The following is a 23685-nucleotide window of genomic DNA, read 5'->3' on the forward strand; positions in this document are numbered from 1 at the left end:
CCCCCTCCTGGCTCCCAGGCAGGGGTGCCCAGTACCCATGATCACGTTTGTCCCTTTGCCCATGCCGCGCTTCTCTTCAAGCTTTTCTATGACCCTGATGGCTTTGGACTCCTGAAGATGGCCTCTTTGTACTTCAACGATTTCTGGAATAAACTCGACGTTGGTGCTATCCTCATCTTCATAGCCGGGCTCACCTGCAGGCAAGTGCCCGAGATCTCGCTCCATTTGGGACATTGTCTCCCTCCCCCGCCTCCCATCCCTCAAGGAAAGACCTGAGTTTGTTTGTTAATTTTACTTTCAACTTAATAAACATCAAACAAAATGATCATTGTCCCGTAGAAAATGGTCAGTGAAGAGCTAGAGTTATGGTTGGGCGCGCAGTGAAGCAGCTGGGGCCATATTCCCAGTGCTTCTCCCAAATGCTCGAGCTCCCTCACCAGGGCATACAGATGCCGTCTTCCTCACAGCCCCCTCAGCATCTGTCACCTTTCTGTCAGCGGTTGTGAGGCTGAAACTTAGAACTGTCTTAATTTGCTGTTCTCGAATCATTGTTCTGGAGCATTTTAGATAATGTTGTCGATTATGCTGATAGTTTGTGTTCCTTCTTCTAAGAACTGCCAGCCCTTGTCAACTGGGGGACGGCCCTTATTCTTGTAAATCTGAATAAGTCCCTATACACTGTGTGAATTGTGTGCTAGGACCCGGACCTAATCTCGTCCAGGCTGGTTTGGGTTAAACAGTGAGTTTTGCCCGAGTATTTGTTCATTTGGGCAGAAATCATCGCTCCTGCACTGCCCCTGGACTGGGGCTGTCTGTCCTGGGGTTTCAAGATCTTTTCCCAACTCTCAGATTATCAGAGAAAAGAGCCCAGATTGGCCAACTTCCCTGCCAGCCAGGGTTACGAGGAACCGGATCCATCTCCCCATTGAGAATAATGAGAGTTACAGTCATGAATCTGTCCCCCGTCTCACCTACAGGGAGGGTTGGAATTCCCGGGAAGTGGGTGGGGATAAGCTGGCCTGAGTCAGCCCCCTGAGGCTACCCCCAAGCTCCTGGCCCTGCAGGTCTGAGGGTAAGAAAGAGCTGGAAGTGGGGGGAATATGAGTCCTCTTCATCCTTTTCATCATCCTCATCTTCACCTTCCTCCTCCTCCTCCTCCTCCCCCCCCCTTCCCTCCTTGTCTTGTAGAGCAGATTTTGCTTTAGGGGATGGAGGGTGGACGTGGGTCCTGGCCCTCCAGGGAGTCTGAGCTCAGCTCTCCGGCCCCGGCAGACAGAAAGCTGCCCAGCTTCTCTCCCTTACAAGTCTTGCTCCGACTGGTGGGAGTCGCAGGTCCCCTCATTTCCGCCTCCCCCCCCCGTGCCGACCAGGTTGATCCCAGCGACTCTGTATCCAGGGCGGATCATCCTGTCGCTGGACTTCATCATGTTCTGTCTGAGACTGATGCACATTTTCACAGTCAGCAAAACTCTGGGGCCCAAGATCATCATCGTGAAGAGAATGGTGAGCACCTGCACGCGAGCCCACCCTGGGGGGAGGAAGGAGCAGGACAGGAGGACGGGGCCAGCGGGTTTCCTCCTGGGGCCTCCTGGAGCGTGAGGGGAGGACGGGGCCAGTGGGTTTCCTCCTGGGGCCTCCTGGAGCGTGAGGGGAGGACGGGGCCTCCTGGAGCGTGAGGGGAGGACGGGGCCTCCTGGAGCGTGAGGGGAGGACGGGGCCAGAGAGCTTCTGTGCAAGGCCTCCTACAGCTCCCTGGGCCCAGACTGGGAGGTCACGGTGCTTCATTTTAGGGCGATGGGACCACTGGCAAGTCCCGAGGTCCGGCCTGAAGTCCCCACACTGCAGGTCACCAGTGGGCTCAGACAGTGGCCCTGGGGGAGGGCATGTTCCTGAAGAATTTGGGCAGAACGTCCATCCGGTGGGGAGGCGGGGAACCCTTGGTCGGCCTGCATGCGGGGGGGGGGCAGTAACGTGGCCGTGCTGGTGGTCAGCTGCCCTTCCCCGGCCTCGGGATGGGCCGGGCCACGCTGCTGTGAGCCAGGGCCCGAGCTCTGGAAGGGGGGACGTCCCGGACCGTGGCCGTCATCGGGGCTGCCCCTGCCGTTGCAGATGAAGGACGTCTTCTTCTTCCTCTTCCTGCTGGCCGTCTGGGTCGTGTCCTTTGGGGTGGCGAAGCAGGCCATCCTGATCCACAACGAGAGCCGGGTGGACTGGATCTTCCGGGGCGTGGTCTACCACTCCTACCTCACCATCTTCGGGCAGATCCCCACCTACATTGATGGTACCAGCCCCGATGCTCTCCTGGTTTGCAGCGCCGGGCCGGGAGGCAGCGAGACCAGAGTCCAAACTCTGCCTCACGTTTACTAGCTGTGGGACCCTGGGAGGCACTTGCCTCTCCTCAGTTTGCCTTGGTTTGCTCTTCTGTAAAATGGGCATAATAACGGACCCAACTTCCCGGGATGGATCAGATGAGGTGCTATTTGCCTGGCACTTAGTAGGTGCTTAGTAAACCTCACCCACAGTGCGATCCACTCCCGTGGCTTCCTCCTCCTGCCCAGGCAGAGGAGTTCTGAGGGGGGGCCCCTGGACAGGTGAATTCCTGAAGTGAGCAGGAGGGGGCAGCCCACGAGAGGGCCCCCACCGAGAGCCACAAAGCGCCACAGAGGAAGCTCGGGCTGAGAGCCCCTGGCCCTGCCTCTTGCCCCTTTTCTTTCCCCTGGCTCTGGGGCTGTGGGAACTCCCAGTGTGGAAGCTCCCTCTGTGAGTGCAGTTCTGCCCAGAGGACGCAGCCAGGGGAAGGGGCCTCCCGCAGCCGGAAGCACTTGCACCCAGAGCTTTCTGGGAACGTGGCGGACAAGGCCGTCTGACTTTGGGGGCGTCTGCCCGCACCCCCCGCTCACTCCCTCCGGCTTCTTCCGCAGGGGTGAACTTCAACCCGGAGCAGTGCAGCCCCAACGGGACGGACCCCTACAAGCCCAAGTGTCCCGAGAGCAGCGAGGTCAGCAACAAGCCCGTGTTCCCCGAGTGGCTGACCGTCATCCTCCTCTGCCTCTACCTGCTCTTCACCAACATCCTGCTCCTCAACCTCCTCATCGCCATGTTCAAGTGAGCCCCTCCTGCCGTCCCACCCCCACCCCACCCTCGGGGGCTGGGGGGATCAGGGGGGAGATGGAGGAGGGGGTGGGTCTGGGGGAGTTAAGGGGGAGATGGAGGAGGAGTGGTATGGGGGGAGTGAGGAGGGGGTGCTCAGGGGGAGTGAGGAGGGGGTGAGTCTAGGGGGAGTGAGGAGGAGGTGGTCTGGGGGAGTGAGGAGGGTGTGGTCTGGGGGAGTGAGGAGGAGGTGGTCTGGGGGAGATGAACCAAGGGGGGGCAGGGCGGATGGAGGAAGGGCAGAGAGGAAGGCCCTTCTTGGGGCCCCAGCTTGGTCCGGGACAGGGGGGTCAGAGGGAGTTGCCAGCCTCCAGCACAGCATCTGCCCCCTCTCCCCTGCCCCAGCTACACTTTCCAGCAGGTCCAGGAGCACACGGATCAGATCTGGAAGTTCCAGCGGCACGACCTGATCGAGGAGTATCACGGGCGGCCCCCAGCGCCTCCCCCCTTCATCCTCTTCAATCACCTGCAGCTCTTTGTCAAGAGAGTCATCCTGGGCAAGCCGGCCAAGAGGCACAAGCAGCTCAGTGAGTGCTCCCACCGCGCAAGGACGCAGCCCCTCCTCCCCCTCCAGCTTGTCCCTTCCCCAGGACCGAGAAGGGCAGGGCAGGGCCCTGGGAGGGGACAAGATGGAGTGGGGAGGAGGGGCTGAGAGGAGATGATTGCTCTCCATGGTCCTGGGCATCAGGGGCACAGTGGGCAATGAGGGCTGGGCTGCTCCAGAGTCCTGGACGGGCCCCCTCTGCGAGGGCTCCTCCCCCCGCCTTGGGGACCACCGGCTGAGCTTGGCGGCCCCCCCCCCGGGCCGGGAGACGCCCCGCCCGCTTCTCCTTCTCTGCCTCCCTCCCACCAGAGAAGAAGCTGGAGAAGAACGAGGAGGCCACGCTGCTCTCCTGGGAGATCTACCTGAAGGAGAACTACCTGCAGAGTCAGCAGTACCAGCTCAAGCAGAGGACAGACCAGAAGATCGAGGACATGGGCAACAAGTAAGGACAGGTCTGGGCAGGGGCGCCCGCGGGCGGGTGGGCAGCCTGGCCGAGGTCCCCACGGCACCGGGTTCTGGGGAGGACGGCCCAGGCAGACTGGGAGGCCCGGGTGCAGCCCTGAGCAGGGGTGGCCAAGGAGGGGGGGCAAGAGGGCCAAGGATCACCAGAGTCCAGTGGCTCGGGGAGGATGGACCCCCTGGGTTCCACAGCGTTTCCTGAGGGCTTGGTATATTCTGGGCACCTGGGGAAGGGCAGCTCTCCAAGAGCGAAGGATGCACGTGAGGAGGACGCAGGAAGCTCGGGAAACGTGGCGGGTGGGGAGGGGACGTGGCTGCGGGCAGGTAACTCATCGGGGGATCTGGGAGGAAGGCCTTGTGGCCAGGGGATGGAGGCCGGAGGAGGAACACGCCCCCTCACCCCTCCCTTAAAGCTGTCCCCAGAACAGAGCAGCAGCACAAGGGGAAACAAGGGTCAGGGGAACTTGGCAGCGTCTGCCACGGCCGGCTCCCCACCCGCGAGAGGGAGGCCCCTTCTCCCGGCTCCGCCTCTTTGGCCCTTCGGGCGGCTGCTCCCCAGAGCGTCCTCCGCCTGGCCTCCATCGCTCTCCTGGTTCGGCCTCCAGCGCCCTCCATCCCAGGCCGCTCCCAGAAGTGTGTTAGGAGCAGGGACACAGAGCAGCGCTGGGAGTTCGGGGGGTGGTGGAGACTGAGAGACCAAAGGCCCTGCGGAGGAAGCGGGTCGGGGGAGGTGGGCGGGTGAGTGCTCGGCTCCAGAGCCCCCTGTGCCACGGCGCTCTCTGAGGGGCCGGCGTGCTCTGTCCCAGGATCGACATCATGATGGACCTGCTGGACTTGGATCACCTGAAAAGGCTGGGCTCTGTGGAGCAGCGGCTGGGGTACCTGGAAGAGCAGGTGAGCTAGCACCCTCCGCGGCAGCCGGCCGGCCCCACCCTCCTGGGACACACGGGCACCCCTGGCCCAAGGAAAGCATGTTGGGGGCTGGGTGGAGGCCTGGAAGGCCCAAGGAGGGGACTTGTCCACTCCCTGGATCGGGCCCCACTGGCGCTGCTGGCGGCAGGTGGTCATGGCTTGGTCTAGGGGACCCGCGGAGGACGGAGAGACCCCCTGAGCAGTGGCCATTGCCGCCTCCCTTCTGGCCATTCTGAGAAGGGGGAGAAGGGAGCCCAGCTCCCCAGTCTGGTTATGGGCAGGTGGAGACCCACTCTCCATCCTCAGTCGGAAGGGGAAGCGCAGAGCTCCGAGTGTAGGGGACCGGGGGGCAGACGGGGGAACTTGTGCAGTTCCTTTGTGTGCCCGCCCCCGCGGCAGAGGCTGTTGACGGAGATCGGGAGGGGTCGGATCCTGCTCCAGTAAGTGGAGTCTGCCCCGAGTGAGCACAAGAATGGTCTCCCCTCCATTCGATTCAGTAAACATGTATTAGGCGCCTGCTGTGTGCCGGGCACTGTGCCAGCTCCTAGCTCCAGCACGAGGTCATCCCGCTAATTCTGTAGTGACCCTAGGAGGCTCGCCCCTCCCCCCGGGTCCCTCCGGAGGCCGGAGGCAGAGCCGTGTGGGCTCCCGCTCAGGCCTGGCACAGGTGGGTTCTCCCAGACGCAGTGGACGCAGGGATGGGGGCGGGAGCGGAGAGCGCCCTCCAGAGGGCGTGCTCAGAACAATAACGAGTATTACCTGCTCCCTGTGCCCCAGTTACGGCGCCGGGGCTGACGTGGTACTTGGGGAAGGCAGCCAGGCCACGGATAAGCAAAGATGTCACCCTGGGACCCGGCGAGGGGGAGGTGGGGTCAGTGGGAGAAGGGCCTGAGCCTTAAAGGTGGGAGGGTCTCCGGAGGGGGCGGAGCAGCTCGGCCGGATGTCCAGAGTGGCGGCTTCCAAACCTGAGCCCCCTCGGCCACGAGTTAGGGAAACGGATGTGTTTTGGAAGAAGCGCCGCCTCGAGTGCGCAGACTGACTGGCAGGCGCCTCGCAGCGACAGAAGTCAGAGCCCCCGGGAGCACAGTCCCGAGTCTCTGCTCGCGCCTTCCGCTCCTTCTGGGGCCAATGACCACTAAGGGCCCTCCCGCTGTTCGGACCCAAGGAAAGCAGGGGGGAGCGGCCCAGGGTTTGGAGGGAGAGGTGCTGGAGGTCAGCCGGGGCCCCGAGGGGACTGCTACCAGACCCCAAGGCTAAAGTGGGTGAGGAGGCCACAGCCCGGGAAAGGACATCCCCCGCAGCCCCCTCCCCCACTCTCGGCCCCCACAGACACTGAGCTGGAGGGAGCACTGCCCACACGGAGCGTGCTTTCTCAGCGGCGCCCCGGCACCCTGCTGATCCACCCTGGGAGGGTTTGGGGGTGGTCCCTCTGACTTGTTCCTCTGAGCTCCCAAAAGTCCTCGAGACCTTCTGTCTGCCTTGGAGGGCCACGTCCTGGCAACTTCCAGGCCCGGGAGGTGCTGGTCCAGAGTCCCCTTTCTTGAGAAGCTTCAAAGGTCTCGTGTGGCTCCAGTGATGTCCTCAGACACTGCCAGATCTGGGGGGCTTCATTTGGGGCCAAGATGGGAAGTGGCTCTAGGCCCTCATCCGTGGGCCCATCTCAGGGACGGGGGAGCTAATGTATTAAGGCAGGCAGCCCCAAGAAAATAACCGAGTGACCACGGTGCTTCCCACGAGACTCAAACCGTTGCGGGGGAGCCAGCCTCTTTCCAGTGCAGCCTTGCAGGCCGGTGCCTGGGAGGGGCCCTGCAGAGACCCTCACCCAGGCTGCTGGGCCTGTTTTGGGCAGATGTTCCAGTCGACCAAGGCCCTGACTTGGATCATCCGGGCACTGAGGGACAATGGCTTTGGTTCCGAGGAGGACGTGCCTGTGTTGGGTAAGTCTTGTGGGCACACTGGCAGTTGGCACTAGGGGCAGGATTTGAATTGCAGTCTCCTGCCTCAGTCAGCTCTTTGTCCCCTGGACCACACTGCCACCCCTGCCCTGGCTCCCAGAGGCTTTGCAGTGGACATCAGGGGGGGCCTCCTGAGGGTTACCCCCCTCCCCACCCAGTCATATCCCCTAGCACTACCAGGCCCATCTGAGTGAGGAAGAGGGGACAGAGATTGGTCCTGGAGGTCCCCCCTCAAGTGGGAAGGGTTCTAGGGAGGACACCTGACCTCAGCATCCTCATGGGCACCTCGCCCAGCTAGAGGGAATGAAATAATGTGCAAAAAGCTCTTCATGGACCTTAAACTTCTGCTAAATTCACACCGTGATTATGGGCTGAGGGGAGGCAGGTGTGGGGAGGAGACCCTGGAAAGTGGGTGACATTTGTGAGCCCGAGGAGGCTCAGAGAGAAGAGGAGGGCACAGGGGCAGAGTATGGCCCCCTGGAAGGGGGCCACACTTAGGCCTGGGGAGTGAAGCTGGTTCTGAGAATCCCCAAGTGTGTGTGTATGTGTGTGTGTGTGTGTGTGTGTGTGTGTGTGTGTGTGTGTGTGTGTGCGTGCTGTGTGTGTATGTGAGTGTGAGTATATAAGTGTATGTGAGTGTGAGTGTGTGTGTGAGAAAGTGTGAGTGTGTGTGAGAGTGAGTGCATGTGTGTGTGTGACAGTGTGAGTATATAAGTGTGTGTGAGTGTGAGTGTGTGTGAATGTGAGTGTGTGTGTATTAGTGTGAGTATATAAGTGTGTGTGAGTGTGTTTGAAAGTGTGTTAGTGTATGTAAGTATGTGAGTGTGTGTATGTGTGTGAGAGAGAGTGTGAGTGTGTGTGAGAGAGTGTGAGTGTGTGTGTGTGAGAGTGTGAGTGTGTGAGAGTGTGAGTGTGTGTGAGTGTATGTGTGTGTGAGAGTGTGAGTGTGTGTGTGAGAATGTGTGTGTGTGAGAATGTGAATGTGAGTGTGTGTGAGTGTATGTGTGTGTGTGTGAGAGTGTGAGTGTGGGGGAGTCAGGAATAATGGGATGACCTCACCAGAAGGGACAGGGCCTCCAGTGTATGGGAGGGGGCTGAGACCTCTGCCTGGGCCCCCCAACCCCCAGTGTCCAGGAAGATGCCAGAAGGGAAGGAGTACGACCCTGGCGACAAGCAGGAGGACACGGAAGACCTTTACCACGTGAACGCGCGCCATCTTCTGTACCCCAACTCGACTGTCACGCGCTTCCCTGTGCCCAACGAGAAGGTGCCCTGGGAGGTAAGGGGCCTGAGAGCCTTGGCGGCCATGGAAGGGCCTGGGGCTCAGGGAGGCCCTCGGCCTGGCCAGAGTCTTGGTTGAAAGATGATTTCTTCACAGCAGGAATTTCATATCTATGATCCTCCCTTTTACACGGCGGAGAGGAAGGAGAAGGCGACATCGGATCCTGTGGGAAAGTGAGTCCGTTGGCGAGGAACCTCCTCTGGACTGGGGGGCCCAGAGATGGGCTCTGCTGGGTGTCCGAGGGGGCCGAGGGCTGGGGCCACAGCCCAGGGATTTGGGGATGCTGCCACGACTGCTCTGGGTGGAGGGTGCTGGTCCCCCTGGGGCTCCGTCCCTCCATGTTGGAGCCAAAGCTGCTTCCCTCTGTTCCATTGGGCAGCCCCTCTAAGAGCCCTGGGCCGGCCTCTGCTCTGTCCTTCTAGTTCTCTGGAGTCCCTGTCTAGAATCAATTATAACACCATGGACGGGCTGATCAACAGGCAGAGCTTCCACGGGCCTTACATGGTGCAGGACGGGCTCTCACTGTGAGTCAGCTTGGGTTCTCGTACCCTAAGACCCCCAACCTGGCCGGCCTGGGTTTCACCTGGCTGAGGGACCCACAGTCCCCCCACCTCCCTGACTGTCCCTCTACAACTGGAAAGGTCACGGCTCTGGATTTCATTTGTGTAGGGAGCTGGGACTCACCCCTGGGAGGGACTTCCCTCTGCCCGGGGCCAGCAGCCACCCAGAACGTTGAGAGGCTGGGAGATTTTTTTAAGGTGACTTGAACCCGGGTCTCCATGGCCCTACAGCCTCTGGTTGTGCTGCTCCGTGCAAGAGCCTCAGGATGTCTGTGAGGTTTCCTACACACAGGAGCTGGCCCAGGCTTCCCCCAAAGCAGTCTCCAGACCAGATGGTACCAGGGTGGAAGGCTGGCGGGCGCAGCTTCCCTTGTTTCAGACCAAAAGCCCATCACAAGAAGGGGGCATTCCATTAGCTGTGGGTCTACCCTGGCCTTGGGGTCCAAAGAGCCCCTGTGCTGACCACATGTCCTCTCTGTGCCAGGAACCCCATGGGGCGCACGGGGTTACGGGGCAGGGGAAGCCTGTGCTGCTTTGGACCAAACCATGCCCTGCACCCTGTTATCACACGGTGAGTAGCTTCATAGTGGCTGGCATCCTTTCTTGGGTGCTGGGAGCACGATGATTGGCTTCTTTCATTCTATACAGAATGGGGGACTCCATTTAGTGGATTCCCTGAATTCTTTCCAGGAATATCAGGGTGGTCCCAGACAGCTAACTCTCCTCTCTTACAGCTGGCGGCGGAATCAAGATGGTGCCATTTGTAGAAAAAGCATCAAGAAGATGCTGGAAATCTTGGTCGTCAAGCACGCCCTGTCGGAACACTGGGCTTTGCCAGGGGTACGTAGCCATTGGCCAATTCATTGATGTCAGCGCCCCTTCCTTTCCTTAGGATGCCATCCATTTATTCATTCAACAGATGTTTGTTAAAATACTCACTTTGCACAAGGACCTGTGCCAAAAGGTAAGGGATAAATACTTCATTCATTAGTAATTGGGATATTACTATCTCTTGGGCTCCTTGTCACTGGGGTCTGGGTGGTCACTGGTCAGGTGTCCACCCCAGGAGGTAGAGATATCTTTGTCACTGAGGTCTAGTGGTCACTAATCAGGAGTCTGCTCCAGGAGGAGCAGGGCTCCTTGTCACTAAAGGGTGACCACTTGGCCTCCCCAAGAGGTAGTGAGCTCTTCAACATCAGTCAAGTCTTAGGCAGGTATTCAACATAATGGCCTGTGAGGCTCCTGCCAACTCTGGTTCTGTGGTTCTGGGTTCAAGAAGAAAAAGTCCACTCTTAGCTCTGCCATTTACCAACTGTGTGACCATGGACAGACCCCTACACTTCTTTGACCCCGATTTGTTCATCTGTAAAATGGGAATGCCAGAAGAAAGACATTCTGTTCACCGACAGGCCCCTTGCTCATGGTGTAAGCTGCATATAATTTTTCTGGTCTCTCCAGGGGTCCCTGGAGCCTGGTGAGATGCTACCCCGAAAACTGAAGAGGATCCTGAGCCAGGAATTCTGGCAGTACTTTGAGACACTGCTGAAGCAAGGTGCTGAGGTAGATTGCCCTTGTGGGTCCCAGCCTCAGTGGGTGAGGGGTTCCTTCAGGGGAGAGACTGGACAGGCTGAGCTCGTGCAGAGGCTGCTGAAAGAAGGTCATCCCCGGGGGATGAAAAAATGCCTGGGGGAGGGGATGTTGGGTGAGCAGGAAGAGCAGACTGGCTGGACTGAGGAGAGGGAAAGTAGGAGGTTGTGGAGGGCCATGATGACTAGGGTAAGAAGCTGGGACTTTGTTTAGAACACAATGGGAACCATTGAAGTATTTGAGCCCCAGACTCAAGAGGAAGATATATTTGGCCCAGTTGTGGGACATGGATTAGAGGTGAATCTCTTCCAGGATTCACACTCACGCATCCTGTGCAGGACCCCACTTTCTGGGGAGGGGGTGCCAGTGAAGGGAAGACATGGCAGAAGCTTTTAACCTGGAACTTGGTATAAGATGGTGGCCCTGGGCTTGGAAGCAAAAAAGAAAGTACAAGCAGAGCTAAGAAGAAGCCCCATGGCCTTCACAGCTCCCCACACACAGTAGGTGCCTTCCTAAGACTGAATCAGTCCCTTTCTCTGCTCTACTCTCCCCAGGTCTATAAAGGCTATGTTGATGACCCGAGGAACACAGATAATGCCTGGATAGAAACCATTGCTATCAGTGTCCACTTCAAGGACCAGAATGACTTGGAACTGAAGCGACTGAATTCTGTAAGCATCTAGGGATGTCTTCCCCATTCCCCCAAAGGTCTGTGCAAGTGTCACAAAAGTGTGATCTGGCAGATGAAATTTTTAGTGCCACTATTATAGCTCCTGGCACCTTTTATTATAGCTCCTGGCACCTTTGCTTCCTCTAGCAATAGCATGGTGGTCTAAGTACCATCTAATGGTGGAAGTCTCTTTTGTCACAACCTTCAGGTGGTGCAAGGATGATTATTCTCCTTCTACCAGTGGGGAAACTGAGGCTTAGGGCAGTGAGATGAGTTGCCCAAGGGCCCCGAGGGACTAAATGGAAGAATTAAGAGATGGCAATAACTAACAATTTATGGCAGATGATATCTAGGAGGAAGGGCTTGGATGCCCAAGCATGGCCACCGGGCACCAAGAAAAGCCAACACAGCACTGTCTTGGCAGAGAGAGGTCAGTTTGACCTCAGGGGTCAGCAAGTATGAGTGGGATGAGATCTGTGTCTGGCATGTGGCTCATGAAGGGATTTCTCAGACAGACTCCTTGGGAGGAGGGGGGCTCTACCTTGGGGTTGCAAGCACAGGGATGTGACTCAAAGCAGCAGATGGCAAATAGGTTCAACAGCTATCTTGGCCAGAAAAGGGGACAGAGCATGACCTGCAGGCAGTGGAGATCACTTCCTGAGATTCCCCAGACTCCTGGGAGGGCCCTACCTTGGGGATGCAAGCACAGGGATGTGACTCAAAGCAGTGGATAGCAAATGGGTCCATGGGCCATCTTGGCCAGAGAAGAGAACAGAGCATGTGCTGCAGGCAGTGGAGAAAACAGGAGGCAGAGGCTGGATGACAAGTACTAGTGCTTGGCTTGAGCCACTATAGAATCCCTGGGCTGCCTCAATAATGATTCATTTTCTAAAAAGGGGGAAGTGGCAGAAGAAACTGCTTTCTTCAGCAAATCTGGTTTGCCCAACAAATTGATCAATCAGTAAACATTTCTTAAGAGGCTACTATTATGTGCCCCATAGTACACTAGTGCTGTGGTAAGCACTAGGAACTCCAAGATAAAAAGGAACAGAGGACGTGAGGAGAAACGTGGATCATGGAATTATACACAAAGTAGATGCAAATTGAAGGCAGGAAGGGTGCAAATGACTGCGGAAGGCTTCAGGAGAAGGCTGATGCTGAACTGGATCCTGAAGGAAGCCAGGAATATTGATAGAAAGCAGAGATCTTCCAGTTATGGGGTAGAGGCACTGCAAAGGCGTGGAGACAGGAAATTCCTCAGAGATTTCTGATGGACAGGGAAGCCCCATAACACTTGAAAGAGCATTCTAAAGGGTTGGACAAAAGTAGATAGCATCTCATGGACAAAATCATATGGTGAAAGATGATTCAGGAGGACTGGGGAGCTCTGAGGAGAGAAATTCAGGTGATGAACAGTTGCCTCCCTTTCTTTCCAGCATCTTCAAGTCTGTGACCCAGAGGTTTCCATCCGATGGCAAGTGGTGGATAAAAGGATCCCACTTTATGCAAATCACAAGGAGATCCTTCAGAAGGCCTCAGCCCTGTTTGGAGCCTATTACTAAGGCCAGACCAACACTCCCTGTGCCCTGGCACTGGAGGGTAGAAGAGGGCTGGGCTCTTCCTGACCAGAAATGAGCTGTCTGGTCTCATGATCTCTATGCCTATCATGAGGAGAAAGACATTCACTCTTCCTCAGCTCTTGTGGACTCACTGCTATTCTCTTTGAGGCGGGACTGAGAGTCGTGGTGGGTGCAGACTGCCATCCTGGGCCAGGTGCCAGCAGAAGTATCAAGATCTATCTTCATTTCCTCCATACCACCCTCTGCCTCCTTGTATTCAGACTGCCTGGGAGGTGTCAATAGTGGTACTGGGGTGTGGGGAAGGGAAGCAGTCTTAAGACCCAGATCTGGGATGAAGGATAGGGAGAACCAGGGACTTGTAAACTAGTGTCCTCAGGGGAGGTATATCCCCTTTCTTTGCCATTACTCCAGGGAAAGGCTAATCTGAGACCCACTGGTTTCCAGCCCATACCACTCTTCTGTTCTTTCCCATAGCATCTTCCCTGTCCCAGTGCAGGACCCTACAACTACTGCTGGGCTTCACGTTCCTATGAATTGCCTCCAAAGCCTCTGTCTGTGAGATTTAGTATGGACCAAACACCCCCAGGTGCCCTCTGGGGAAATCTCCTGTTGAGAGAAGCTCACCTGTGGTCTGATGACTTTCCCCATTCACAGCAGGTGCCAAACTGTGAAGCAAGGAGCGTCCCAGGACTTACTGGGATCACCAAGGTGGGATGGTCAGATCCTGAGGGCCCAGACAAAGCCCCTTCGGTCTTTATTGGTGTCTTCTCATGAGACTTGCCTTGGTCAGGGGACCTGAGATGTGACATTAAACCTGCTCACTGGCTCCTCCTCACATACTGCTGCCCTGTTCTGTTCAGCTTAACCTGTAGATGCTGAGGAGAGATGGGAATAAATATGGGCTTGAATTGAGGGTGGACTCGTCTCTGTGCTGGAGGTGACGGAAGGCAGGAGAGCCAAGGGCCACAGGCTGCAGCTCCTCAGCTCTCAGGCTGAATCCCTCACAAGACCCTTCCTCCCAACAAAGTTTATCCAGCAGCACCAACCCAAGGCCTGCCTGATGTGACTCAGAAGGAACAATTTATAACATCCTGGTCCCTGGGGCCCTATCCAATTCTCGCTGAACTCTGGAACTCCCTCCTCCCTAAGACTTCTTGTCTGGTCTCTTCTTTCTCCCTCTTCTCCCAAATCTGACAACGTTTGAATCAGGGATTTCCTGCCCCTCCGGCCATTCCTCCCATGTTGCTTGTGATCCACCCTCATTCCTGGAACATTCCCCATTGCCCATCCCGTGACCCACTCTCCAGCTCTGAGGTTTTTTCTGGCCAGTCACAGCCCGCTCAAGCCAGTGCGTTCCCCTTGGTGGACGCTCACGGTCAACATTTGCTCCCGTTCAGAGTGTCATTGTCAGGCTCTAGGTGTTGAGTGGGGACACCATTACCACTACATAACTAGGGACATTCCCCCAGCATTTGGGGATCGGGGCAGAGTCAGGGCCAGAAGGATAGTTTTGGTGTTTAGAGAAGAATCAAGACGTTATGGTGGTTCTTCAGTACAGTACAGGTCTCCTCTCTGCTAGTGTGGTTCACCATCCTGCTCTAACCTGACACATATGAGACTCAGTGAGATACTGGCCAGCCTGCTGAGGTCTCCTGCTATTCTCTGGGACTGTCCTTGCCTGACAGTGTGCCCAAAGTTTCCTTAGAGAAGTGACAACTCCAGAGTTTGTACTCCCTTGCCTGGGCTGTTGAGAGTCTCGGGAACTGCCTTCCTACCAGGAGGATGCCTCAGAGGAGGGATTTTGTTGTCCCAGGATGAAACAAATGCTGAGCAACCAAGAATATGCAGGTACATTCAGAAGGAAGAGGCACCAGACATTGGGGGTTTGTCCTATTGATTATAGAGGAAAAGGAGCCTCTTTATCAATGACTTGGGAGTAGAGATGGCATGGTAGTTGGCTTGGTGTAAAATGCAAAGCTGGGAAAGAACAGTCAGGGTCCAAGAAGGCACGTGAGACAGAGCACTGGGCCAAATGAGTTATCAGGAATAAATATCAAGTTTTGAAAGGAGTCAAAAATCTACTATATAAGATAGGGGCAGTGCTAAAAGCAGCTCCTATAAGAGCCTGGGTATTACAATGAACCACAAGCTCTGAGCTACAAGTCCACAGTGAGTGTAATAGAGTACTAGAACTGCTTTGGGAGAAGAGTGCCCAGGACTTGAGAAGTGACAGCCCCGACATAAGCCATATTGCCCCAGTGATGTCTAGACTGTTATCTTCAGTTCTGGGCATTTCACTTTAGGAAAATGACAGATGAGGCAAGGATGGTGAAGAACCTCAAGTCCATGTCACCGGGGCATCAGTTGAAAGGGTATCCATGGATACCTTGATCAATCCATCAATCGGTTACTGTTGCCTGAACTTTGAACCCATGTGAAGGCTAGGGGTAAGGGGAGTGACCCGGAAGAATATGATCTAACTTGGAGCAGTTCTCAGTCTGAGAAATTCTGACTTCAGAGTTTTGGAAGAGCAGGGATTTCACACTTGCTCCATGAATTCATGTCAGTCAGTGTCTGAATACAGTTGTCAAAACAATTCCCAAATTTGGTGGGCCTGTCTCCTTATAAGGAGCATCTCTGAACTTTGCTAGACTAATCCTAGGAGTGGGGAAGTAGGCAGACCAAAGGTGAATGGGCTGTCCTCAGAGTTGTAGGGCTTCCCATTCCTGGAGGGCTCCCAGCTCCTTGTTAGGAATTCCGGGGCCCTATCCAGCTCTGAGCTTCTAGGATCCTGTGACTAGGGAAAGTGAAGACTGATTTGTAGAATGTAGAATTGTTTGGAAGTGGGAATTGGCTTTGGTCAAGGAAAATATGGAGAAAGAAAGGCATGATGTTTTGTAAATAGATTCACATCTCATTAGCTCTGACCATGACCACAAATCCACAGAGGCTCAATCCCTGCTTCCCCCCACCCAAGGAACTCTTCCTAAGCTTGTCCCAGAATCCCCCCCAGCTAAGATCAGATGCTTCTAAGTTTTGAAACAATCCTAAAATGAAGATGAATATATTGAGGGTCCCAAGAATTAGGGACAGGGGATCATGGGACCTCTATCACTGCCCTTGTTACACATTATCTACTATTAGAAAGCCAGATCTGGAAGGGGACCCGAAGACTGCTGTGATCACTGGCTTCTAGCTCTCCATCTCGAAAGGATCTGGAAAGCCAAACAGGCTTGGAAAGATGAAGCGAGCTGCTGAGGGTCACCTAGAGAGCATCTGAGGAGAGAATCAAACTCAGCTCTTTCCACACCATGCAGCCTCTCTTGATCCTGGCCAGGATTCCTTAACCCTTTGTGTTCCTCTGGTGAAGCCCATGGAGCCCTTTTCAGAATCATGTTTTAAAATGCATCAAATAAAATACCCCAGACGGGCTTACAAGGAAACCAGGTATTTTAAAATCGTTATAAAAGTGTGTAGAAAACAAAATTCAGAGGCACCAGATTAAGAAGCCCTACTCTAGCCCGCTGCCCTCCTCCTTGCACAGAGGCACCATGGCCACATTTGTTAAGATCAGGGTCAGTGTGGGAGCCAGGGCTCCTGACTCCCAGCCAAAGGCTCTGGTCACTCCCAACACTTCTGGGCCCTTTCCAGATTTGAAAACCCTGATTTCCTGAATAGTTGCAGTGCCATCTTTGTGACCCCAGGTCTCTCTGCCCCATCTTCCAAACCTTTAATCTTTATTTAACAAATAAGGGGCTTGTAAAATCTCAGTGCACTCTTAGAAATTCATTATTTCAGCTCCTCTGCAAGGTCCCGAGGGAGGAAAATCCAGGATGGGTGGGTTTGGTTGGAGATTTAGGAAGGCAGGGCTGGTCAGGGTGGCTCAGTAAGGAATTCTGGGCCTAGCCTAGCCTAAAGACACTGAAGGCCCATTCCTGAAGAGCCTGGGGACCTTCAGACTCTTCTCTGAAACTTTTGTTCCCTCTGGGGTAGGCACATCCTCCCTGGATTGCCTCCAGGGTTCCAGATCTCTGATCTCCGGCAAAGAGGCTGTAGTGTTCTCTGCTGGAGCCTTGCAGATCAGACTCGGCCTGGCTTTGCATGTCTTTCATTTCTATGAACTTCACTGTCTCCCTGTGGACTCTTAATAAAGAGATTTATCAGCAAGTCCAAAAAATGCCGGCTACCATGACCCCTACCTGTTTCTGGGCAAGCAAAGGTGTGTTGCTCACTTCAGCACCAAGGCCAGCACCACAGCATAGTGTCTTGGCTAAGGCTCATTGACAGCATCCCACCTACAGCTGAGATCCAAACTTTGGTCACTTCACAACATTCTTCCACAGCCTCCCACAAATCCTCACAGACTTCGAAGCCTCCACAGACCCTCCACAGACTCCCACAGACTTCGAAGCCTCCACAGACCCCCACAGACTCCCAAGCCTCCCACAGACCCTCACAGATTCTCAAGCCTCTCACAGACCCCCAGAGACTCCCACACCCAGGTTATATTTTGTATGTTCCTGTAGACTGGATGTGCATGCTGTCCTTGATAGCTGTACTGTAAGACCCTTGTGGGAGACATCCCATAAGATATCCCACTTAATATCCTCAGTGCCCAGTCTAGGGCCTAGAATAAAGCGAGGCCTTAATGAGTCCTTGTTAGTTGGTTAGATTATAGATCTTAGATGGAAAGGAGGCTTGAAAACTGATAGCTCCTTGTCTCAGTTCCCAGCTTGGCTGGTCAGTCAGTCTATTTGTTAGCTGACCTATTCATTGGTCAATTAATTGGTTGCTCATTTTTTGTGTTGGTTAATCAGTCTGTGTTTTGATTCTTTGATCAGAGCTAAATAAGTGCTTATTGATTGAGCACCCACTGGATGCCCAATGTTGGACTAGGTCCTGGAGGTGAGGTGGGGAAGCCAGAAAAGAAAAAGGTGGCTCCTGACTTTGAGAGGCTTGTGATCCCCTGGTGGAGGGCAGACCAATACACAGGCACCCAAAAGTCCTTGGAATTGGAAGGGATGAGACTTGAGGACCTTGGCTTGCTATCAAGTTATCTCCATTTGAGCAATAAAAGTACAGGTTGAGTTTGACCTTAATAGGACCTCCCAGGGCCAAGTTCTCAACAAGCCGATCCCAGAGGAGTTTCTAAGACCAAGTCCTCTCTGTACCTGACCTACTCCCCTTTCCACACTTCTTTTCATTGGCTCTACACTTGTTTTTCTCCTTGGGGCAGCCAACACCCCCATATTCTTTACCTCCTACTGTCACCTGGTGACCATTGCTTCCAATCTTCTCCTCAGGCCTCTCCCTGAGAGTCTCCCACTCTCTTTAGAGAAGTGAGAGCCATGGAATACAGTAGTTCCCAGAGTTAAACAAGCCTCCACTAAGAGCTGTGTCACTTCAGATCAGTCACACAACCTCTCTGGGCCTTAGCTTCCTCATCTGAAAAATGAGGGGCCGGACAGAAAAGGTCTACTCTGAGTAAGGCCACAAGATGTCTCCCTTATTCTCCCCTTTTGAATGTAGACTTTTTTTCAGGCAGAGATTATTTTAATCAATTCTCTTTGCTTTCCCAGATCCTCAAATAGAGCCTGACATAGCAGGCACTTGACAAATGCTTGTTGGTTGACTGCCCCACTAGGGAGGGGCACCCTAGCCAGGCTGGCAATCAGAACTGTGTGCGTGGGTGGGTCAGTTCTACATTAAAGAGGTTAGATCCAATTAGCTACAGAAAATCTGTTCTTTCAGTCAATGATTCATCATTACATCCTCTCCTGAGATTTATTGTTCTAGATGGAGCTAAATGTGTGTGCATGTGCGTGTGTGTGTGTGTGTGTGTGTGTGTGTGTGAGAGAGAGAGAGAGAGAGAGAGAGAGAGAGAGAGAGAGAGAGAGAGAGAGAGAGAGAGAGAGAAAGATGAGACAGAGACAGAGAGCTGGAGGAATGAGTCTCCATACCTCCCACATCCACTCAGGTGACTACAGTGGGCACTGTAGCCAGGCTGGCATTGAGAGGACAGAGGTAACCATGGAAAAAGGGCAAATTAGCAGGCTTGATGTTGAGTGAAATATTAGAACCAATTGGCCAACCAATCAGATATCATCCATTGAGAACACCCTGTGTGCCAGGCAGCCAACCATAACAATGAAAAGGAAAACATAAAAAGTCTTTCCAAAATCTGCTCTATGCCTTGGCCAGTTATGGCTTCTGAAGTCTGAGGATGGAGTGCCCGTGCCCCCTCCTCTCTGGAGTGGTGGTGAAAGACTCAAGGCACAAGATGAGATAAATGAGTTCAGACTTGTCTTTTATGGAAATTCGTTCTACTTACAGAGGATGATGGGGAGAGTTTTAGGGGCAGTACATGACAATGAGAAGCAGCCAGAGGAAACAATACAACACTTAAGCAATATCCAGAAAGGAACACCAACCAAAAGGATAATTTCATTACTGCTTTATTAGATTTCATCAGTTCTGAAAGGAAACCTAACTGTAGACCCAAAGTTGATGGTTTTTTACATAATCTTATTTTTGTTCTTCTCTATAATGTGAAGTGTTTGTGTTCATTAGTGGTTGCTAAGCTCATAATAAAAAAAAAGATTAAAAATAAAATAGTGACTAGAGTGTCAGACTCAGAGTCAGGAAGTGGAATGCTCTGCATGCTCTTGGACAAATCACTTCCTGCCCTGAGCAGGAGGAGAACAAGACTCATGGCATTAGGAGATAGTTTGGAAAGAGCTTTGTGAACCTTAAGGTGCCATGTCCATTTCACCTCTTCCTCTGATGTGTCTGTCTCCAGGCAAGATACTTGGCCCATGAGAGAACCTTAGGATACATTTCCTGCCCACATGTTCCTAGGACACAAGGAAATTAGAATTCATCTGTTTCTTATACCTTTTCCAATTGAGCTGAGCTATCAAAATGAATTGACTAAGAAATACCTCTCCCAACAAGAATCCCTTTTGCAAGTTGACAGTAAATTAGCAAATTGGTGGAGGATGATCTAAGATGGAGGGTAGCTAGAGAGTTCCAATCTGGCCTCAGATACTAACTATATGACTCTGGGCAAGTCACTTAACCCAGTTTGCCTCGTTTCCTCATCTGTAAAATGAGGTGGAACAGGAAATGGAGCAGTGTCTCTGCCAATCAGTGTCATGGAAAATTGAACACAACTAAAAGAGCTCAACAACAATAATATTGGAGGAGCAGTAGAAAGCCAGGCACATTAACATACTGTTGGTGAAACTGTAAACTGATCTGAATTCTCTGGAAAGCAATTTGAAATTATATGAAGAAAGTGAATAAAATGCTCATACCCTTTGATCACAGCTGGGCACATATGCAAGAAAGTCAAAGACAAAAAGAAAAGTTCCATATATAGCAAAACACTCATTATCAGTACTTTTTGTGGTGACAGAATACTAGAAACAAAGTAGATGCCCAAAACGAAGGTGGTCTAAATTACCAGACCTAAAATTGAATTATAAAGCAGTAGTCATCAAAACCATTTGGTACTGGCTAAGAAATAAAGTAATAGATCAGTGGAGTGGAGTGGAGGAGGTTCATAAGACACAATAGTCAGTGACTATAGTAATTTAGTATTTGATAAATCCAAAACAGATAAGGACTCATTATTTGACAAAAATTGCTGAGAAAATTGGAAACTAGTATGACAGAAACTAGGCACTGATCAACACCTAACACTCTATACCAAGATAAGATCAAAATGGGTTCATGATTTAAACATAAATTGCAATATTATAATCAAATCAGGAGAACAAGGGATAGTTTATGTCTCAGATCTGTGGAGAAGGAAAGAATTTATGGCCAAAGAAGAAATAGAGTACCTTATGGAATGCAAAATGGTTAATTTTTATTATATTAAATTAAAAAGGGTTTGCACAAACAAAAGCAATGCAGCCAAGATTAGAAGGGAAGCAGAAAACTGGGGAAAGATTTTTTACACCCAAGGGTTCTGGTAAAAGTCTCATTTCTATATGTAGAGAATTGACTCAAATTTATAAGAATACAAACCATTCTGCAATGATAAATGGTCAAAGGATATGAACAATTGTCATATGATGAAATTAAAGTCATTTCTAGTCATATAAATAGGTGTTCTGCATCACTATTGATTAGAGAAATGCAAATTAAGACAATTCTGAGGTACCATTTCACATTTCACAGCTCTCAGATTGCCTAAGATGACTGGAAAATATAATAATAAATGCTAGAGGGGTTGTGGAAAAACTGGGACACTAAAACATTGTTGTGGAGTTGTGAATGGATCCAACCATTCTGGAGAACAACATGGAACTATGTCCAAAAGGCTATCATTATGCATACCCTTTGATCCAGCAGTGTCTCTCCTGGGCTTATATTCCAAAGAGATCATAAAGGAGGGAAAAGGACCCACATGTGCAAAAATGCTGCACCCTTTTTGTAGTGGCAAGAAACTGGAAACTGAGTGGCTTCCCATCAGTTTGGGAATGGCTGAATATTATGGTCTATGAATGTTATGGAATATTGGAATATTATTGTATAAAAAACAATCAGTCAAACCAATTCCAAATGTTCAGTGATGAAGAGAGTCTTCTATACCCAGAAAGAGAATTGTGGGAAATGAATGTGGTTCAAAACATAGCATTTTCACTCTTTTTGTTGTTGTTTGCTTGCATTTTATTGAAGGTCTGCAGAGGTTGTATTAACCTCATTGTTCTATGTCCTCCTCCTCCTTTTTCTTCTTCTTCTTCTTCTTCTTCTTCTTCTTCTTCTTCTTCTTCTTCTTCTTCTTCTTCTTCTTCTTCTTCTTCTTCTTCTTCTTCTTCTTCTTCTTCTTCTTCTTCTTCTTCTTCTTCTTCTTCTTCTTCTTCTTCTTCGCTGAGGCAATTGAGGTTAAGTGACTTGCCCAGGGTCACACAGTTAGGAAGTGCTAAATGTCTGAGACCAGATTTGAACTCAGATCCTCCTGACTTCAGGGCTGGTGCTCTATCCACTGCACGACCTAGCTGCCCCAGAACCTATGTTTTCTTGGTGTTAATTATTAGGCCAAATTTAGCACGAGCAGCAGAAAACTGACACTTTTTTGCATATCAGTTTCAGAGATTACATCAAGAAATAATCATATAAACAAAAAATCATGAATTATCTCTCCCTCCACTTCAGTCTTCACTTGTTACTTGCGTTTTCAAATTAAATAATTTACCATCTTGAACAAATAAACAAATGCTGGGAAGGAGTCCACAGGGACAGGGTTTCCATAGGAATGCTAGGACTGAGACAAAATCTGATTTGCATCACTGCCAGTGTAGCCTCAGTTGGGCAGATACTGAGTAATAATCATAGCTTATATTTAAATGACTTTTACTATGTATCAGGCGTTGTGCTAAGTGCCTAACAAGTATTATTTCATTTCATCCTCATGAGAACCCCAGGAGGCAGGTGCTATTATTACCCCCATTTCACAGAAGAGGAAACTGAGACAGAGATGAAGTGGTTTGCCAAAGGTCACACAAAGGGTCTGAGGATGGATTTGAACTCTGGTCTTCCTAACTCTAGCTCTAGCATTCTCCACTGTGCCATCTAGCTGCACCTTGAAGGGAGGGGCTGTCAGACTCATGAAGGCCATGCAGAATTCTGAAAGCCATAAAGAAGAATTCTCTACCTACAGAGCCTATAGTTGCTTTCCCCTTGCCCAGGTGGGCAGAAGACTTCAAGGGCTCTTCCCTTCTCTGTGGTCTGAGAACTTGCCCTTGGCACAGAGTAGTTTACAGCAGAGCTGGGGAATGGGGAGGTGGGGACCTAGATCTGCCCACAGGAGCCTAATAGAGAAAGCCATGGAGCCACTCAGTGCTGTTCGAGCCCAAGCAGCCACAACCCAGCACTGGTACTGCCCCGGGAGAGGTGGGAGGTGGGGGATCACAAGCAGGTTGCTTGAGTTCTTTCATTCTCAAGGGGTTAAAGAGTGAAGGATGGGACTGCAATTGAGAAGGTTTTTTCTTCTGCCTTAGGGCTTTGTATCTGACAGGCAAGTAAACGGTTGCCTACTTCTACCCCCTCCTTTCAGTGAAGAAGAACTCACTTCTACCATAAACATCTGTTGTTTATGCATTTGCATTTCCTTTTCTCCAATCTGATTGGACTGTTGGTTAGCCATGGCCTTAGGGTTGAGTGACTGAAACGAGAATGGATCTGGAAGGACTGGACATGGCCAGGAGGAGTTAAGCCCATAAATGACATATGATTTCTACATCCTCCTAGACTTTGTCAGAGAAGCAGCAGGTGAGAGATGGTAATTCAATCACCCGACCCATGTTCTAACCCCCGAATCTGGCATTTAGTAGGTGCTTAATAAGTGTTTATTGACCAGCTGAGTAATTGACAGGAACTGTCACATGAACTTATGCAAATAGCAAAAAAAAAATCTATTGTTTAGTTAAGAAATAGGATATCTTATGGGAACCATAAACCAGGGACTTGGAACTGGAAGAAAATGGGCTAGATGTTTTTAAATACTGCCAATCCACCCTCCCCCCACTTCTCTCTCTTTCTCTCTCTCTCTCTCTCTCTCTCTCTCTCTCTCTCTCTCTCTCTCTCTCTCTCTCTCACACACACACACACACACACACACACACACACACACACACTTGCTCTTTTTTCCTTTGGGTTCTAGAAGCACCTAAATACAATTCAGTGTTTAATTCCATAAACATTTATTAAAGTATTATGTGTTATTTATATACTTATTATATAAAGTATTATGTGCCAGGTACTAAGCTAAGCCCTGGGGATACAAATAAAATAAGGAAAGCAGTCCTCCCTCAACAGGCTTACAGTCTAGGGGAAGACAACACCCACAAAGGGGCTGGAAGGGGGTTAGAGAAGTATCATCTTGGTCTGTGGAATTGGGACCAGCACAGCGGCGAATGGAAAGTGGAGTGTAAAGGGAAGAGTCCCCCTCCTGCCCTGTGGGAAGAAAAGCTGGGA

At 51.9% G+C, this 23685-nt stretch overlaps 1 protein-coding gene across 2 annotated transcripts in view; it reads left to right on the plus strand.

The window, feature by feature from the left end:
* Positions 1–13612, plus strand: part of TRPM2 (transient receptor potential cation channel subfamily M member 2) — a 43378-nt gene extending 29766 nt beyond the window's left edge. The window contains exons 18-33 of one of the 2 annotated variants that reach the window (XM_051998189.1): positions 82–200; positions 1371–1503; positions 2110–2281; positions 2922–3105; positions 3496–3677; positions 4004–4136; positions 4960–5047; positions 6915–7002; positions 8148–8299; positions 8399–8475; positions 8725–8826; positions 9347–9433; positions 9597–9702; positions 10321–10422; positions 11004–11120; positions 12556–13612. In XM_051998189.1, the coding sequence (XP_051854149.1) occupies positions 82–200; positions 1371–1503; positions 2110–2281; positions 2922–3105; positions 3496–3677; positions 4004–4136; positions 4960–5047; positions 6915–7002; positions 8148–8299; positions 8399–8475; positions 8725–8826; positions 9347–9433; positions 9597–9702; positions 10321–10422; positions 11004–11120; positions 12556–12681 (1968 nt within the window). In that variant the 3' untranslated portion in view covers positions 12682–13612. The remainder of the gene's footprint in view (positions 1–81; positions 201–1370; positions 1504–2109; positions 2282–2921; positions 3106–3495; positions 3678–4003; positions 4137–4959; positions 5048–6914; positions 7003–8147; positions 8300–8398; positions 8476–8724; positions 8827–9346; positions 9434–9596; positions 9703–10320; positions 10423–11003; positions 11121–12555) is intronic. The other variant, XM_051998190.1, reaches the window with a different exon arrangement.
* Positions 13613–23685: the final 10073 nt, after the last annotated feature.

This window comes from Antechinus flavipes, chromosome 4 (assembly GCF_016432865.1).
Source record: "Antechinus flavipes isolate AdamAnt ecotype Samford, QLD, Australia chromosome 4, AdamAnt_v2, whole genome shotgun sequence".
NCBI lineage: Eukaryota > Metazoa > Chordata > Mammalia > Dasyuromorphia > Dasyuridae > Antechinus > Antechinus flavipes.